Source organism: Fistularia commersonii, chromosome 5 (assembly GCF_037954325.1).
Source record: "Fistularia commersonii isolate RoL2024-O1a breed Wild chromosome 5, RoL_Fcom_v1.0, whole genome shotgun sequence".
NCBI lineage: Eukaryota > Metazoa > Chordata > Actinopteri > Syngnathiformes > Fistulariidae > Fistularia > Fistularia commersonii.
Genome location: NC_141288.1, coordinates 11,832,073 through 11,852,831, shown reverse-complemented (window position 1 = coordinate 11,852,831; position 20,759 = coordinate 11,832,073). Strand labels below are relative to the sequence as shown.

Genomic DNA, 20,759 nt, shown 5'->3' with positions numbered 1-20,759 from the left:
CCCAAAGGGTTTCAAAAAATATATTTGAGCATTTCCAGAATTCTGATGAGTCGGTCTTGCTGAGATTATTTTCTATGTTGGCAATATTTTTTAGTGCTCTAGAATTTTTAGGTTGTGACCTTTCAGTTTATTATTTTAGAATCATGAATATGGAATTTCATAATAATCCATGAGAAATAGACAACACCAACAACAACTAAAAACCAGCCAGAATGAAAGTTAACCACCAATCAGGATATATGGCGGGGCCAGAGTCTCCGTCATCTTTATTTTTGGGATCTACGAATAGTTCGGACACGGAGGGCTTTGACAACCCCTGGTGTTGAGAACAGCCTGAGAGCTTCACATGAAGGGAGCAGGAATGTTTTCTCTGCCTCTTGATTATTTTTCCTCTTGGTCTGAATTCCCCTGCAGGGCAGTGCCCCTGTTTCCTTCTTGAATCTAAATGGATGCTACGGCGGGCTGCATACTTCCCACTGCCGACAAGCCTGGCCTTTCAGGCTGCGCTGGCCGCCGCCGTCGTGCACACCTGAAATAACCGGCCAAACATCGGAACACGCCGACTGTGACCGCCTGTACGTGTTTGATGTTCATCATGTTCACAGCTTGCGTTGGACGAGAGCTAAAGCTTCACGGGTTTTTTTTTTTTTTTTTTTAACCTGACGACAGGGTACAAAAGCCTAGCTGTGCGCCGGAATGCAGCGGAAGCAATAAATTACTTTGTGACCCCAACTCTGCTGGCCTGGTAATGTGCTGGCTTTCAGAGCAGAATGCGAAAAATGAAAAGAAATAAGGATTTGACACAGTAGTTTGCTTCCTTTATTTGTTACAAGCTTAAAAAAAAAAAACTCAACACAAAGTTTTTTTTTTCTTTTACTTGTAAGTAAGAAAAAATGGCCTATGCCTTGAGCAGAATGTAATTCAGGAGGCCACTTTTTATTTCACTTGTTATGATCACAAGATATTGTAATACTGACTATATTCCAATTATTTGTGATGTCACAAATCCTTCATGTATCTCGACTGATCAAAACCGGACATTCAGTGCACTCCAAGAAAAATGACTCATCGATCAATGAATGTGAAAGCAGGCAAAATAGATTCATCCTGTTGATACAGCATCACTCAAGCTTACTTGACTGGAGGATAATATTCATTCTTTCATTATCTATACAACTGATACTGCACTCGGGCAAGAGGGAGGGACCAGTAACCAGTTTATCTCAGGGCCACATATACAGACCTGCAACTATTCATCCTCTCATTCCAACATCATATAGAGACATGTAGCCATTTACTCTCTCCATAATATAGTTTATCCCCATAGATAAAGTGATGGTCTTGATTTTTCTCTATTTCCCAATGGATAACAACTTCTGCATGGCCTGCATCAATTGGTTTTATTGAGATAAAACAATATATGTTTCTAACTAGACAGGGGGATGGATGGGCGGACAGACAGACAGATAGATAGACAGATAGATAGATAGATAGATAGATAGATAGATAGATAGATAGATAGATAGATAGATAGATAGATAGATAGATAGATAGATAGATAGATAGATAGATAGATAGATAGATAGATAGATAGATAGATAGATAGATAGATGGAAAATGGATGGTTATCATTGACTTCTGATTTTTTCATTTGTGTCTTTTGTGTCTCTTGTGACCCCTCTCCCACGGGATCCGGTACATCGTGAGATGACGAGGCATAATGGCCTTCAGTTCTTTGTGGTCGTGAGCTTGATTCACAGCGATGCATTAAAAGCCTGCCAGGGCGCGACAGTGGAGAGTGAAAGCAGCGTTTTGTTGCCGAGAACATCGCTTGGAGATTTCAGCAGTGATTCACATAGGTGCTGCAGCACAGGAACCGTCTTCCGTCCCAGAGGCGGTACAGACCGAGTGATTAGCGGGGAGGGGATCTTGTCATCTCCCACTCTGCCTCGGCTCTTCTCTTCATTCCACGCCATTATTCTCGCTTTATCTGCGGCCCAGGCTCAGTTTCTGTGAAAGTGTGACGATGAGTGAGAGGAAGCGGAGATAAGGGGAAATCTGCTGATACGGTGGAAGAAGAGGTTGCGAGGGAGGTCACTGACCTCCGGCCACATCAAGGGACGGATATCATTATATGCAATTTGCTTGCATGTTTTCTCGCTAGCTCCTTCTGGACAGGAACAAGCAGCAAGGCATTGAATTAGTGCAAGCAGAACTCATAAAACCAAAGCTATGAAAGCAGTGACATAATACATCATTTAGTTTCATCTCGACATCCCAGAAGGGCCGCAAACCCGCAGCTCAGCAGTTTCTCTAAGCCGTTTATGTGATGAAACTCTCAGCCTCACAGCCTTTTGATTTACATGACATTTGGATCCATTCTACGTCCGTCAAACCGGGAGTAAATTCAATTGGTGGGATCCCGGGATGAAAGCCTAATCTTGCTTAAATTAACTTTTAACTTTTGACACAAACCCCTCCTGGAATAGTTCAAGACAAAGTCGCTCCGCATTGATAAAGCCCCCCAGCTACGCCATGTAAGTCTGTAGCGAGATACATGACTGAATTTCTTTATTTTCAACCCTAGAAAAGGTTTCCCAGAAAAAAACAAAAACAAACAAAACCAGAAGCTAAAACTATCACTTCAGCGTTATCAGCTTTTCTAAACGTTTTTTGTCGAACTGCCGATATCATCCCAAGAATTTGGTGATGTCCTTCCACGCCAAACAAGACACAGATAGTCTGAAATACACACTTGTGTGTTCTGTCAATGTCTGCAGGCGGATATCAAACATTTAATTTTTAACATGTTTTCAAATTAAAATAGGGGTGACGCGGTTGTTAGTGCTACCGCCTCACAGCAACAAGGTCTCCGTTTCGATTCCAGCCGGGAGCCTTTCTGTGTGGAGTTTCATCCCAAAGTCCAAAAACATGCAGAAGGGGCATTGGAGACCCTAGATCGCCAAAATGTTTGAATGAGAGAGTGAATGGGTGTAAGGTAAATGGTACCCGCTTATATAGCGTTTTTTGATCCCCTTGAAGTGATTCCAAAACTACAACCTTACATTCACGCACACACTTACACACAAATGGGCTCCCATGCAAAGTGCTACACCCGTTCTACCAACCGAGCTACCTCTATTTCTCTGTATGACTTGTAAAGGAGAAGGTAAATAATTGGATGTCTCTATATGAAGTGCTAATAAGAGACTGAATGGTCACATATCTCTATATAACATGTGAATCACTGAGTGAACGGTTGTATTTTTTTTATGACGTACTCACAAGAGGGAGTGGTTGTTAATCTCTATATGTGGTCATGTGATCGACTGGCAATTGGTGTAGGGTGAACCCCGCCACTCACCTGATAATAGCTGGGTGCAGGATAACCCGTATAGATAATAAATGAATGAATGGACGAATAATTGAAAGTGAAAAATTGTGTTTGGTAGGAAACAACACGAGGACCATCTCGTACTGTGAAGTGACATTTGTAATGGGTTCAAAAGGGAGTTGGAGGTAGGAAATTGGTGTCTTGGAAAGCTGGAAAGGTCAATTCAGTGAAAGATTTCCCTTAAATTCGAATAAAATTTTCTTACAACAAACTTTCCCCATATTTTCTATGAATCCTGCGATTGGTCTGCCTGTCCCGTCTCCTCCCTGTCAGCTGCTCTTTCAGCTTGCAGGCCGACATCTTACGTAAAAGTCAAATCAATAGGATTCATCCAGTTACTGTTCATTCACTCTCACACAAGTCCACACGTGCGCGTGCGGGTGGGCGGGCATGCGGACGGATGGACACACACACACGCACACACACACACACACACACAAACACAAACAGCAAACACACAGTGCACAAAAGACAGCCTGTATGTACGTACAGACTGGCATTCATATCAATGGCCAAGAATAAAGGTGCCAGTGTGCCATTACTGTACAAAACACACACACACACACACACACACACACACACACATACACCTGTGTCGGAACTTTAGCTGAAACTAATAATGTTGACAGTTTCTGAGGCAGGTACAGTACATGGTTTCCACTGAGCAAACAAATTCTCCATGATCTCATATATGAACCAGTAGAAGGAGACCCCTCTTATTCCCCACATGACCCGACCCCCACCTGGACCAACATGGCTGCTTACAATCCGCAAAGCAGAACAGGCCCGGGGGGGAAACATTTGTCACTTTTATTTACCCAATGAAATGTGGAAACACACACTCCTTTTTTTTCTGCAACATCCTGTTTCATATTCATCACTTCCACACATCTATGGATCCGAAATACCTGCCGGAGGACTCAGACATCGTCGGGCGAGCCTCGCCGGATCGTCTGTCAGGAAAGCGAATTAGCATTGTGCTCCTGTAACACCGTGGCTTGAAACCAGGAGAGGAGCACGCACTCAGAGCCAACATGCACGTGTCAGCTGTCAAGGCATGAAAACCGAGAGGGACGGTCAACTTGAATCCTTTTCTTTCGTCACCCCCTGTAAGATTTATCTTTCTGGATTGTTTGTTTGATATGATGTAGTTTTTTTGGAAAACACTCCAGGGGTTTCATTTTTTTTCTCTCAGTAAAATGGCAGTTAATAAAAATACTCAGTAAAATACACAGAAAACTGAATATTGGATTATTGCCTGATACAAAGCCACCGAGTCCCCCAGACTGTGTCGAAGTGTCCTTGAGCAAAAATACAAAGTCTCTGATTGATGAGCTGGAACCTTGCATGGCTGCCTCTGCAAATCATTGAGTGTGTGTGTGTGTGTGTGTGCACGTGTGTGTGTGTGTGTGTGTGTGTGTGTGTGTGTGTGTGTGTGTGTGTGTCGGAATGAGTAAATGAGGCAATAGTGTTAAGCGATAAGTACAAGTCCATTTTAATTTACCGTACTGGCTGTTAGTGAACATCAGACTTGAATGAACACTGAGGATCTTACATCTGCAGTTTGTCTCTGTCGCTATGACAGCCGCACTACCTATCTGGTCTTTTGCTAGAATCGCTGCAGGGGGAATGAAAAGATTAGCCATTAATAGCTTGCTGTACAGCCGGAGACAGATGAACTAGGACCGCGATCCCAGGAAATGTTCTCCGCTGAGCTGTGCAACCGAGCGATACCTGCCATCACAGGAATCACACAACACTGACAGGTAACGCTGATGAAAAAACATCCAATACCGTGAGTCGATGCTAGAATTGCAAACATAGCAGAACAACATAACACAGTGAGCAAAACACTGGGTCAAGGAAATGGGATTCTGGCAACCTGCTAGTTAGAGTTAAACAAACGATACGTCCTGCATGGGCAGCGGCTGCAGCTGAACGATAAGCATGGCATCTTTACTGAAAGGCACGTTCTACTTCACACCCCAGATCTACAGAGTACTCATACAACCATCTGGAACGGTGATGTTGGTTGAGAGGGTTCTATCATATTTAAAAGCAAATGTACGAATTATACAGTAAATATGGGTAACGTGATTTTTTTTTTTGTCATCTCTCGTTTTGATATCCCTCTTGTTGAGCTCAAAGCGCAAAACTTACAAAAAAAAAATCTAGTGTTTCAATCCAGATGTAACGTTCATGATAATAACATAACTTTCTCATGACATGGGAAAAAATAATCAAATAAAAAAATATAATGTCATTATCTTAGGAGAAACGGGCCCTTCAGAACACTGACTCGTGGTGTCGGATGCAGGCGGGCGGTGAATGGACACAGTGTGCACACCCAGGAAAAATACGGGGCTTCCCCGGTGCATTCCTGCAACAAGGCCAAATAAACACACACAGTGTTTATGATGGGATGCTGTAAATCGCCGAGGGACTTCTGATGTCCCCGATACTTCCATTTCAGTTGATAGAAGTGAGTCCGTACTGGTATTTCACTAAAGGCAACTTAGCCTATAATTATCTTAAACAGCAGAGAGATCATCATAAGAATGTAATGAGTGGAGGTTTTATAACAGGGAATAGTGAAGCTGAGTAAGATCTAACAGGCGGGAAAACCTCTTAGCCATCCTAAACGCCCTTAACTGATCCACCTGCTGGAGGAAGAGGACCGAATGAGTTACAAGACAGAGGAAACTCTTAGAAGTGATTGGTAGCTGTTTTAAGAGAAAATCAATCTGATCGATGTCCACCACCACTGGGAGGTCAAAGGGTTGCCCCCCTTGGGATTTAATCAGGATGTCAGGGGTCAAAACCCTTTAACATTGAATTTCTCCACCTTCAGTTACTACAGTATTCCCTCATGAGTTGTGGGAAAGTACCCTTCCTCAGGGTATGTTTTCAAGGGAAGCATAAAACACAATGCAGTCACCAAATTCCTAACCTATTTCTATCTCAATCAAGCACCCTGTCTTTGTTTAAGAATAGGCTTAAAACCTATCTTTCTGAAAAACCTTATAGTTTTTATAGTTGTGCTGAGGGATATCCCATGATGCACTTCTCTCATTCATCCCATTGCTCCTATCCTGTCTGCACTAGTGTCCCTTCAAAATGCATGAGTAACCTCATATCTTCTCCTGAGTCCCTGGTGTCTAATATTTTGCAGGTTCCAAGGGTCTGTGGCTTGATCTACTGCAGTGGTCGTGCCAGGCTTTTATGAATATTGAAGCTATTATTGTATCATTTCAGCTATTACCATGTAACTACTTGCACTACTGTTGTTGTTAACATGAGATCAGCCATGCCTGTCCTCCCCAACACTAATACTATACTCAACATTAATACTAATACTCCAATGTTCCCTCTAAGCTGCGCAAATGCGCAATCTTGCACTACTCGCACACTCAGCACACAAGAAAACTGATCCAGCGCAGTGAGCGCACTGCAAATGAATTAGATATGTAACATTTTTTTCTGTATCATTTTGCTGTGTAACTCTGCAAGTGACAGGTGTCCAGCCAATCACACGATACGATGCAATAACGCTACGCAGCTAATAACGGCATTGATAGTATTTACGCGCATGCTCTGCCCATACATGCTATATAGCAATAATAACAGTGTGGCGGAGTTAAGTGACACTAATGCTAACATGCTAACCCCTTATCATGGCGAAAGAGCGGGCAGTGAATGTGATACGTCCACTCACCAAACAAAAAGAAAAAAATGCGGTTCTTTTAAGTTGGAACGGCTGTCGGAGTATGTGCAAATAGAAGAGCAAGGAGTGAAAATGGGTGAGATTTTTTCTTTTTCGAGTGATAAAAAGGTCTTCTCTGCAAAACATGCGGTGAAGCCAAAGTAGTAAGCGAGTTGTCTGATGGCAAAATATGGACTAAATGGAAGCTATGATACGAGGTGTGATACTGGTGTGTAACCACAGCGTGCACATCCAAGAATTTGGTGCTCACTGTGGTCCTCAGTGTGCTCAGGGAGGTTGTCTGTATGCCCAGGCATATAAAAAATTAGAGGGAACATTGTTCCTGTCTATATCACACTCTTGTTTTCTATCCCTCTGTCTACTTCTACCGGTCGAGGCAGAAGGCCTGACGTTTTCGCATTGCCAAAAGGCAGCATCTCCTTGTCGCTGTCTCCGAGTGCTGCCTCATGGGGGGGAATGTTGGATTTCTTTAAATCATGTTAAAGAGTGCGCTCCAGACCTGCTCTATATGGAAAGTTTAACGAGACAACTGCGTTGTGATTTAGCACCATGGAAATAAAATCCGTCACTCTGCCTTTTAAGACCTAAAATGTCCTCCATGGTATCCATCTCTGTCTCTGTCCTTCCTTGTTGTTATCTATATTTCTCAACACCTTATAAATGTCTCGTCTATCAGGAGAGACCTTTTCCTGTAGATTCTGTGCAGGCCTTCTTCCCAACCCTCTGTCTCCGTCAGGGGAGCTAACACTGAAAGGTTTCGAGAACTACAAGCGTACTTAAATGACAATTTCACCAACAACAGTAACTGGAACTTGAATGAGCTGTATCGTTGCGGTAACTACCATAAAAGCCCCAGTCTAAACCCTGCGGGTGCATTTTAAGAGGCTCCTAAATGTACCTGAGCTGAGAAAATTGTTTCCCTGAGGGGGAAATGCAACTTTTAAACTTTTTATCAAGCTGTGAACTAGAATTAGATTTTTTTTTAAGTAACAAGGGTTGTGACTTAGAATAAATAATCAGCCAACTGCAGTGCTCGAGGAGATATGCACCCTTTCACCATCAATTACCAAAGGAAAAGTGACTGTGTATATCGAAAATATAAAACATTAGCTTTATTGTCTGGTTTAACCCCCGGGGTTTTAGCAAATTGAGCTGCTGCCGCTTATTTTTTATTTTGCAGACAAATGGCGGGGCAATAACGTTCACATTTATCAATAGAGTTTTTAAGACTATAAAGTTTTAACAAGTTTTAAACGCCTGTCCTGTCACATAAAGTTGTCCTGCCAACTGTTAATGGTTAGAGAGGGTGCATAAATAAACATGTAAATGTGGGAAAGGGAACAGAAGAGATCAAGTCGGGTTAAACACATTTGAAGGATGATTCTGAGCGCAAACGATGGCTGGCGTCGTTTGAAAACACGTTGTGCTGTGTGTGTAAACATGTGATGGCTCTGTGGCGTGTTGACCACATTGGCTCAGTGCGTGTGTGTGCGAGTGTGTTTCAGTGTATCTGTGCGAAGAGAGCGAAGGGTGTAATTACGCCAGTGCAGTCGATATAATTACAAGGTGCTCTGACTTTCCCTTGGCGGAATCACAGTTTCACTCTTCAGTCATTTCCTTTACCATGTTTTACAGTTCAAACATCAAAAAGAAAGAAATTCAGAAAAAAAAAAATTGCGGTTCACCTTCGCAGCTGAACCCGCTTTGAAAATGTATTTCGCAGGTCGGAGGCCTCAAATGGAAGATCGGTTTGAACTTTGATGGCATCCTGTGATGACGATAAATTGCTCAAAAGTCGAAATGTCTTTTTAAATGGGTGTCATTTCTGCGCGGTTTAGTCAGCTCGAATCCCTCGGCGCTACCATTCTGAGACGACGCAAACGTGGTGGGTCTGAAACAGCTGCTGCGAGACACTTTAGAGATAGGTTATTTATTCTCTCACTAAAACTCTCGCTAAATCAAGATCAGGCGTTTGTCTAACGTATTTCTAACAACCAAATCCTAATTGTTAGATGGAGAAGAAATGAAGGTCAGTCACGGGTAAGACAGTAAAGCACATTGAGTCTTTACATTCAGGCAGACACGAGGCTGCTCAAGAATTCCTCTGACGTGCTCGCGGTAGTCTAGTACAAGAAAGGAAATTCCTCATGGATATATCCGTCTTAACATTCAGCTAGACTTTTGAAACAGTGTCTGTTATATCATTTAAAACAATACGCTGTTTGTCTGACATGAACCTGCATGTAAACCGCTTGGACGGCATCCTTTTTCGTAAGCGATGTGAGACGTGTGCGCGTGGATTACTGCTCGGACTCATTGATACGCAATCCAGGTTCGCAAGGTTCACAAATACCTTTTAAAGGGGGGGGGGGGTTCCTCAAGATCCAGGGTTGACTTATGTCCAGGCCCATTTAAGATGGACTGAGCTCCAAGTTGGACCTTCTCCCTGCTTAGCTGTTGCTAACCTGAACTTATTTGTTTATTAAAGACTCGACAACCAATATTATACTAAATACCGCGGGACTGTAAGGGCTTCCATCATCCATTCATTTGTTATTATTATCCTCTATCCTGGCCAATCCCAGCTGCGGTTAAATCTGGACTGGCTAGCTGTCAATCACAGGGCCACCTATGGAGACATCCAACCATAGACACTCTCATTCGTGCCTACAGACAATATTTCCGTAGAGAATCCAGGCCAGAGCAAGGAGAACATCAGGTTTTGAACCTTCAATATGTGAGGCAATCTTGCAAACCACCGCCTGACTGTGAAAAGAAACCGCGATGCTTTTCCACAACCAGGACAATAAGTGTGATAGATGAAAATAACTAAAAGCACTTTTGTCTGAAAGAAAAAAAAATCTGAAATAGCTCCTTGAATTGACAATGGCTACAAGTGTGCTTGTTTTATTTCTATGTTTTATGGAATTTCAAATGTCAAATTAGAGAGGAGCGAGTGCCAACCAAGCAATCGGAACCACACAATTAGACGATGTTTAAATCAGCCTGACGACACAAGTAGCGCTTGGATCGTGCCCTGAAGTCGGCTCTTCTGTACTATTTCATGCACTTTATTTCCCTACCAGCCTATTAAGGTCTTGCATATTTGTGAAATGAGATAGAGCCAAATCTGCGAGTCGAAACAATTCCAGCCAGTGGATTGAACTCATCCTGTTGAACACGAATGCTGCTTTATGGGTTTTTCAAAATGTCATGCGTTTTTTCTCTCTCATTTCGCGGCCGGTATCTATTAGGGTTTTACAGTTTAGCTGTCTCCCGTGGAACAAGGGGAGGGCTTGAGGAACAGTGAGGAGGAGGGGAGGGTGATCTTAATTTACTAATTGTACAACTACAATTACCAGTTATTGGTCCCTGGAATGATATTTTTTAAATCTTGTGGTTCAAGCTGCGGGGTTGGTGCTTTCCATCCTCGGTAGTCTGCTGTTGCCCTCCTTGTTTTGGGTGGATCCGCTTTTTTGACACCACACTGTGATTAAGCAGCACTGGTGGCAGGCTTTATGACAGACTTTGCTTTTTTCGGCATGTGAAGTTTCTTTTCGCTTTTTATTCCAATAAGCATCCTCTAAGCCCAGCTTGTTGTGACAGGACTGGAGTTTGACTGCCTTTCCTCCGCTGGAGAGCTAAGCAGCAAGCTTCAGGGCAAAAGACAACAAACAGATGTCGCCGAAGGAGCCGACTGCTTTGGCGACCGTGGCTGACATCCGTCTGAAACTGACTGGAGAGGCAATAGATCTCCCTGCCAGCAGGTGACAGATGTCGGTATTTACAATTAAATTACTGCGGATATCGGCAGAAACACTTTTACAAAAATCACCTCTATCTGGACATTTGATATCGGAGTGTATTGTGGAGAGTCAGATGCGCAGAAGAAAAAGATCTTTCGGCATCAAAAGTTTTCACTCAAAATAAAACAGTTGTGCATTATTCACAAGCTCTTTTCATCCATTCAAAAGTTATAACCATCTGTCAAGAACAGACGCCATCCAGCCAATCTCATGACCCATTCAATGTGCTACAGACTGAGGTCTCTGCCTGTATCTGTAATCCCGCTTGGAATACATGTCTGTTTCTTTATGTTCGGATCCAAATGCTCTTCTTCACATTTTTTACATTATTATTTTTATTACAAAATCATATCTTCCATAAACAACTGGATGCAACTAAATACAATGTTAGCAAATAATGAATGGATCCACATTCATACAGTTTCTCTAGAATCCACTGCAAGAGCTATATTGTGGAAATGTTCACAGGAAAATAACTAAAGAAAGACAATCAATAAATAAATAAAAAACATGCAATGCTCCCAGAGGAACGAATGGGTTTTCAAAGACATACACAGAGTGTCATGGAAACACGCCTCAAAGATCAGAATATGGGTGTACTTTAAATTATGGATAGGCAACAGGATAGATGTAATTTAGTTAACTTGGCATTTGGGCTCCAAAGTGCTGGGAGTGTCTGCATATGGCAGCTTCTGCTGCTGAGTTGGACGAGCGGATCTCCAATCGGGAGGTTGGTGGTTCAGTTCCCGACTGCATGTCGCAATTTCCTCAGGGAAGACAGTGAAACTCTCAATATCTCCCAATGATCTGGTTCCCTCCTTATATGATATGTGAGTGTGTGTGAACAGGTGACTGCAGTCTTGTGTAAAGCCCAAGTTGTCAAAGTGGGACATCAGTGGGAAACATTTGCCGTTTTGCTAATATTTGAGGCAATAACAGACAGACTCACTCTTTGCTGGTTTGAGGTGGACTGACAAAGGACTTCTGTACTTGTTGCATTTTCACAGCATTGACGGCTGGCCACTGTGACCGTTGTTTTCTCAATGTGCGAGTGTGTTTCAGCCCTGCCTATACATGCCACCAAGATGATTTATGATATTATGTGATAGACACTACGGCCTTATAATTGTGCTTCTTCTTCTCACAGATTTCGCAAATTTCAGAATCACACAAGCATCAATCGATGTCCACCGCTAACGATCCTACTTCGTCACCCCGACGTGTCACTGGGTCTCGGTGAAGCCCGGAGATTTAATCGATGGGAAAATCAATTTAAAGCAAAAACAAGTAATAACAGTGATTATATTCTTAGCCTATACTTTTTAACCATTATTCATCAAGTCATTATTTCAATGGTTTAATAAGCTTGTAATGCATGGATGAGGTAAAAGGGATCATTATGACAGAGCGATGGCCGTGTTCTATCGGGCCGCGGGTAGCCTGCAATTGCAGCTTCTGTAAATCCCCCATCCTTTCCTCCTCGACCCCGTGGAAACACAAAGACTGAAGCTTTCCCCTTCAACTCGTTTTCTATTTTAACTAAGAACACACACGCGTGCACACAGACAGTCACACACACATACAAACACACGGTTATCTCCAATACACAGTGCGAGGCTGCGATGTGACCTGATGCTTTTTACAGCAGTGAAACACTCAGACAGCTGCTCGGCTTCTTTGCTGCGGGTGAAAGGTACAACGCCGCTTTCAAGTCCCGGCCAATCTGCTCCTGCATGAGCTGGGGCTTGAAATTCCAGGGAGGGAGGGGACAGGAGACACACACACACACACACACACACACACATCACTATAAAGTGTATGGATTGTAGGGTTTACTGAATATCTGCAGCTGGTGAAACATCCTGAGCTGCAGCAGTATTTTGATCTACAGGTTACTGTTCTTCTAACCACATTATTTATGTATTTATGAATTTATCTTGAGCTGCTATAAATGCCTGGCAGTCTGGTTTTGTGTTTGCACTCAGTTTACTCAAAATCTCTACTATGGGTAATTATTTATTCATAAATTGTTGCTCTGTTCATGATTCCAGAAAAAAGATTTTTCAGTGACCACGCCTCTCTGAACAAAGCATCACCATGGAAACAGTGACACAGTGACTCAATTTTTGTATCCCCATTCATGGCGGACAAACGAATTCTCCAGTTCAACATAGTCGTGTGAATCAGATTGGGTTTAAGCAAAAAAATATCTTGCAGTGATTTCTGTTACGACCACAGCTCGCTGTGTTTTACAACATTAACATCATTTTTCTCACCTAAAAAGGAATATTTATTAAAAAATAACTACTCCCCACATGCTGCTTGGAGGCTGGGATTTTCATTTGTCCACAGAACACTCGTGGGCTTTTACGGAGGAATAATAAATAACCAATATGAACTTCAACCTTTTTTCCAAAAGTAAAACAGTAATGAACACTATTAAATGCCACCCTACATCTTGTCCGATGTCTAATATAAAAAAAGATATAATTCGTACCATTATTCTTTTTATCAGCATCCACTTTCATAGGTGTTGCAGTTCTCCTTGAAATCACCACCTGCTACTTGCACATCCTTTCTACCTTTCTCTGTGAACTATTCCATTTTTTCTGTGAAAAGTTCCTGCACAAAAGGTTACTTTTGTGCAAGAATAGCAGTATTGATATTATAAATTATAAATATTAATATTACTGTAATTTACATTTGCAGCCTAAACACACTACTTATCTGGTGATTCTGTTTCCCATCATGGAGCCTGTATAATCACCTCCTTCATACCTCCAGGCTAATGTGATGTAATTTATCTGCAATTTAATTCTGACTTCACCTACATGTCCTTTGTGTCCCTCTCGTTTTTTCCCTCATCCTTCTGCGAGCACATTAACATCAGCCAAACAGACTCAATTTCATTAGGGCCCACATCAGGCTTGAGTCATCCAATCCCGGAGAAGGACTTTGCATAAACTGGCGTATTATTTTCCCTTGAATTGGTGGGTAATAATGATGTCAATTTGCCTCTACGGGCTTTCTGTGATTACTGGTAGGAAGAATTAAAACATTTCCATATGGAGGAAAAAAAAATTGCAAGCAGGCCGGGACTGAAGGGAAATTGTTTCCTTTCCCAACAATGTGTGTGGCCATGTGCGTTCGGTAAATTAAACGGTGTGGATTTTAGTCTTAATTAGTGATACCACTGTTGATCCAGGTGACCGCGATATGAGCGAACACACAAATACGGGTGAGAATGGTGGAGATGACGCACTTTAAGATCTGATGTTACTTCACACTGGCAGGTTGACAGGGGGTCTGAAATGATGACATTGGTGCTAACTCTTGCCGGATTGCTCCCGTCTTAGATCAAAAAAACGCCAAGGATGGATGGTTGGATGGAAGGATAGATGGATGGGGGAGAGAAGAACGTTACAAGTGACCACCCTCTGAAACAAGACAGAGACACTTAATGTACAGTAGAACCGAGGCTTACGAATGCCCCTAATTACGAACCAATCGGCCTACGAACAGATCTTTAGATCGTGTTTTGAATCGAGCTGCTAACAAGCCTTTTTCAGTACTAACGCATAAAATAAACTATCTCATGGGCTTTACATGTTATAACATTGTAGTGTGGCGGCAGTTGTGCGTGATACTCCGCGTTGTTTACTTTGGTCATAGTTGTGCTCTAGTTTTATGATGCTTTTTTGTGCTTTTTTTAGTAAGTTAGGCCTCATTATGGTTCCAAAAAAGGTGAAAAATGCTAGTGATAGTGGTGTCAAGAAGAAGTTTAGCATTTCTGTCAATCTGAAGATGGAAATAATAGCTAAACGTGTGAGTGGTGTTCACGTTACATATCTCACCAAGTATTACGACATGGCTAAGTCAGCCATTGTTACAATCCTAAAGAACAAAGATATGAGAAAGACATGACTACATTAATGAAGCAAAGTGATTGTTAGTTTGGACTAATGAAAGACAGCTTCCTGGAGATAGTGTTAGCAAGGTTCTCATATGCGAGAAGGCTTTACTTTTGCACGCTTATTTAGTGAAGGACACATGTGCTGGCGAGAGGAGAAAGAAACCAGAAACACAGCAAAAATTAAGATTGTCTTCAATTCTTTTCTGTTTTTTTTTTACCGTTTCAAAAGAGTACAGTATGTTTTTTGGGGGTGAAGGATGGATCAATGGGATTTGTATTGATTTCGATGGGAAACACGGAGACAGAGAACAAATTATCTTCCTAAACCGAGGCTCTACTGTACCAATACAAACATCTGCACACAAGTCAATAGGCAAACACCCACACACACATTAGTGTGGTCCCGGCCCACACCCGTACACACATGCAGATATCAATGGGACTTCACATAAGTGAGAACCTGTGGAATAATCCACTGAGGATGACCAGAAGGTAATTCCACACACACCTGGTCTGACCCCTCCACCCAAACTCTACACTCTGCCCCCCTCGATCCTGTATCTGTCTTGAATCTTGAGCTCCGTTAAAGTAACCTGGTTAAAAATGGTCGAAAGGAAAAGTCTCCGGTGTGTATTTATTAGGTGCGGAGTGATAAATAAGCAGCAGAGTAGGAGAACAACAGACAGAAAGTAAGAGGAAGAGAGAAGCGCTGAATGATGAGGCGACGCGAGGATGAAGGACGGCTGGAGGTGGGAGGACAGAACAGAGCCTGGGCAAGAGACGGGAGGCGACGGAAAGCGATAGTGAGACAGGCAGAAACGATCCAATCCATCAACGCGCTAGCACACACCCACACACACACACACACACACACATACATAAACACCACATATTCCCACATTCCACATCCCACAGAAGGCTGAAACACAACACCTCAACAGAACGGGATTTAGCTTATACTGGTGAAAATGTGAAAATGCACTACAGCCATTTTATTAAGGCGGTTTAGCATGTTTTAGCCGACAGAGAACAAAGTGTTCACTTTGTTGGTGTAAACCACATATAGGGAGCTGATGAAGCTACTGAGCTTCCAACCTGGTATGGAAAACAAAAACAAACCAAAAAGAAACAGAAATAATTCATTCCCACAAGTTAGATATTCTATGCCATGATATATTATGTTCCCACTGAAAGTCTGATTATGTGATATAACTTTTCCTGCGCTGTTGTTATTTCATGACCAATAGATTAATTTCATTTTCACAACTTGATGATGTCATGAGCAAATGATAAACTGTGACAGTTACTCTATTATAATTCATCTCCGTGTTTTAAACGATTTTGTGGCCATGAGAGATATAATCAGGCCGGGACCCTGCGAAAACAGCAGGGTGCTAAATCACTTTGTTTGTGGTGGAACCAGCGGTTTAAAACTGTGCGTTTGACCCATCACGAAAATATGTGAAATAAAAGCAGCTCTTTGTTCATTTCTAACAGGGTGAAAGCAAAAAAAACACTCTCATTTGTATTATTTATATCCCCTCATATATTTTCACTTCCCTATGTGTTGATTATAATGTGGCTTTGGCAGATATTTCTGTCTGGCCCCTGAAACTAAGAAACTTTCATAATTACTACAATTTTAGTCAAACTGCTTTGGCCACATCTGTATATGAGTCATGTGGTTTCAGGGCTAGTATCGACTCTTTAGTCTTAAGTACTGTATGTCTTTTACAGCAAGTAATCAGTATTAGTGATGTAATGCAAGTATTATTATGACTTTTTAGTGGTGGAAAATTGCACAAGGTGGCGCTTCTGCCTCACAGCAAGAAGGTCCCTGGTTTGATTCCAACAGGGAGGCTTTTTATTTGGAGTTTGTATGTTGTCCTCCGTGTCTGCGTGGGTTTGCTGCGGATTCTCTGGCTCCCACCCACTATACAAAAACACGCAAGAAGTTCACTGAATTTTGCAGTTGAATTAATTGTTTGTTACGATATCACGTGTGAATGAGAGAGTGAATTTTTGTGTCTCTCTATGGCAAGTGAATGAGAGAGTAAACGGTTGTATTTCTATATGACATGTGAACGACAGAATGAATGATTGTGTCGCTATACGACACGCGAAAGAGTAAATGGATGTTTGTCTCCCTATGAAATATGAACGAGAGAGTGAATGGTGTAATTTTTCTATATGATGTGAGAATGACAGAGTGAATGGTTGTATATCTCCATGAGAATGAGAAGGTGAATGATTGTGTCTGTATGAGGTGTGAATGTGAGAGTGAAATGTCTCTTTCTGATATGCAAATGAGTGAGTTGTTGTATATCCCTGTCTATCGCCCTGTGATAAACTTGCAACCTATCCAGTAACAGCTAGGGTACAATCCAGCCTCCCCACAACCCAAAAGGAGTGCATGCGGTGCAGATAGCAAATGAAGGAATTGCAGGCCTCCTTCGTGATCAGCAAAAGTTTCAGTTCCATTCTTTGATCCGCAGGTCAGTTACAGGGCAGAGACACAACTGACTTGGCAGAACAAACTGACACATCTGTCCCTCAGAGACACGTCGCATCGTCGACGTTTTTCCCTGCGACCGAGGACAAGAGGGTCTGATCCGGTAGGTGTCAGGGGGCTGCGTGCTCCAAGATTCAACAGGGCGCAGCACTTCTAAATGCTGATACTGTGCTGCTGTCTAAGCCACAGTGACCGCGGCGAACTGCTAAATGACGTGCCGCTGCAAAGAGACGCACCAACTCATTCGAGGCTGCCAGTGAATGAACTTATCTTTTTAACTGATAATAGGCCCCACAAATCCCCCCTTCTCGAGGATTATAAGACTCGGTCTTTATTGAATCTGCCGGTTCGGAACAAAGCAACTCTGTATGCATGAGCCGATCTGTCCTGCTTTTACTCACAGGTTTAATTCTGGGATGTTGCGTTATACAGCTTCGGTTTATCGAGTCGAGCTAATAAATGGAAGAGCGAGTGAGGCTTATGAATGCATTACTGGTTATGGTTATCAAATAAAAGCTGCTTCCCGTCGCACGGCTGTGACACGTGTAAAATCACAAGGAAAGGGTTATTGTTTGCTCTGGAAAACAGTATATCTATAAAGAATATGTTTCATAAGACTGTTAGTTATTGGGCTCGACCTGTAAAAACTGACAGTAACTGCCTCACAGCCAGTGAGGAAGGCCACTGATATCCCCCCTCCTCCAGCATGGCTGTTCCCCCTTTAGTTTTTGGGCGTCAGTATGTCAATGCAGAGGTGGTTCTACCTGAAAGGACAGCATGGAGCGCAAAATAAGCATATTGGTGTCACTGTGGAGGCCAGCCTCGGGGTCAGCGTCCAGTGCACTTGCACGGAAACGCAGATATTTCACTCTCTTCGGTGTCCTTAAGTATACCGCTACTTCATTTTCCCGTCCCATGTACCACTCATGTACAACGCCTGATACAAACCCAGCATGATTGCATTGAATGCTTTATAACAAGGCAAATAATAAACAAAACTAAAATAGGCTGAATACAATCATTGGTCTGTTGCAATCGGACACTCCACTTAAAGTATCCTTTGGGGGAAAATAACTGTGGAGAAATATCCACATCAGGAAGGCAAGCAAACTAAAGGAACATTAAAATCTGAGTATTTCAAATGTTCCAATTTGTGGCACAATATGTTTCACGAACAAATAAATCCAATCATGTTGAGTGACAATTGGGGAAAATAGCTTACTTTGCACCCAAAACAAAGGAATCAAATTGGAGGAAGGATGGACTGTTTAGAATGGAAATCATCTTTTTTCAGTATTCATTGTTCAGACTCTGATGCAAAGTGTTTCACAAACAGCCTTGGACAATTTTAGAGCTCGGGTGGCGTCAACATTCTGGCCAATCGCTACATGGATTCAACAGGCTGTTAAATGGGCCTTACCAAAAAAAGCCGTGGGATCAGTAATGACGGGTCAGTGATTTTATGGTCAACAGAGCTCTATTTAGGAAAGGGGCAGCTAAAAACAGGTTCGGAGGGCGCTGACTGCCTGCCTGAGGGATGTTGTTAGGTCGGACATCTGACAGCCAGGAGATTGGCGGTGGCAAAAGATATTTCCTGTCGCAACAGTAGTGTGAGCATGGAGGAGCACCCTACCTGTGTCGGTGTATAGAGCTCCTGCAGGGCGTTGCGGGATCCTTTCCTGCAGCAGCCATCCATCACGAAGGGGTTCCTCCGCATGACTGCAAAACAGAGGTGAGACGCCGTTGAGAACCAACTAAAACATTATAGAAGGGGGTTGGAGGGAATCGGCAACGTAATATCTAAATTTATCGTTCAACACTATAAGCGGACCAAATCCTTAAAGAAGCACCAACTATCTGAATGATATTGGATGATTTAAAGCTGCTAGTTTTCCATGTCCATTCATTCATTCATTCATTACTACTTATCCTACACCCAGGGTTGTGGCAGTACTGGAACTGTCATTGAGCGAGTGATGGGGTTCAGCCTGGACCGGTTGCCAATTCAGGGGTCCAAAGAACATCCTGCATCTCCTCCTACAAGGGACCTTCATGCTTTGAGGCGGAAGCGCAAACCACTGTGCCGCCCATGTTCTTCTATGCTATTGTTCAAAAAAGACTGGGCGCTCTATTCTTTTTCGATTTTTCTTCCTGCCAAAATGGCCATTTCGCATGTATAGGATTCGAAACACGATGTGAAACTCAGGGAAATGCCAGAAACCATGTAAAAAGTCCCCAGGGGGTGAAACGATCATATGATTAGGAAAAAAAAATCTTGTCAGTTGGCTGATAGTCGCATGACTGCCAGGTTGAAATATTGGCCAGGTTTACCTCAAAGAATTGCAACTTGGACAACCACTGTGTTAGATGATGAGCAGAGTATGGAAACCAACTGGGATAGAGAATGAGAACTGTGTCTCCACGCCAAGGACCGAAAACACGGTTGGACGTCTATCTGGCAGGACCTCAGTACTTTACAACCAACTCCCCTCTGACAGTGACACTCTCACCAACTGCTCTGAGGTGGAAACTGATAGATGGCATGAGATCCCTGGAGAAGAGAAAATGAAACGGAGATGAGAAAGCCAAGGGTTTAATGGTTATTCCATGCATCATCAGTCTCATGATCGGGCATCAAATTAATTACGATGTTGTTCGCCCTCCAGATTAGATTTCGGTAAAACCTGCAGTCACTGCGTAATGGTGATTCTTGATTGTATGTGCCAGTACATTGATATAAGCGCTTTCACCTCATGCTAGATCTGAACAAAGAGAAAATAACTTTGGGATCTCCGTGTCTCGTCTTTTGGCCGAGGGTAAATTCTCCACAATTTCCAATAGTAGATTGTAAATGTGACTGGAAGCCTTTTCACACCACAAGTCTCTTAACTCACCCCTGTCTCCGCTCACTACACATGGCGCTGATTAGTTTCCAGGGGGATATTTATCATTCCAGGGAAGCAAAATGAGAACGGCTTCATTTGGTTCCTCTATACGCTGACGATTATGTCATTACTCGTAGAAACATCAAATTCGGGCAGAACTTAAACATGTATCTTAAGAGGTTTCTTCGAGTTTGCTGCTGATTTTGACATCGAACTCAAACACTTGGCATAATTTTTTACCAGTGGTTTTTTTCTTCTACTGTTGTTTCTTTACTGGCCTGTACCAAACTTATTGTTATTGCTCTGAAGGTGTCAACAATCCCAAAAGGCTCAGTTGACCCCTGTCAACTTTAGGAGGAAGACTTAATTAAAAGAGTTCGCTTTCACGTAACAATACTCATTAAGGCACTTGAGCCAGAGGCCAGGATACCAGTACGGCAACATCAAATGATCTGATCAACGGATCTTTCTGTTTTATTAACTGTCAACATACATTTGTATAGATGACACTCATTTAGTTGCTGT

At 42.5% G+C, this 20,759-nt stretch overlaps 1 protein-coding gene across 1 annotated transcript in view; it reads right to left on the bottom strand.

Annotated features, from left to right (window-relative positions):
- The window catches only part of chst11 (carbohydrate (chondroitin 4) sulfotransferase 11), a 90,962-nt gene that overhangs the window by 5,673 nt on the left and 64,530 nt on the right, over positions 1-20,759 (bottom strand). The window contains exon 2 of the mRNA XM_086146827.1: positions 18,983-19,068. Coding sequence (XP_086002953.1) covers positions 18,983-19,068 — 86 coding nt within the window. The remainder of the gene's footprint in view (positions 1-18,982; positions 19,069-20,759) is intronic.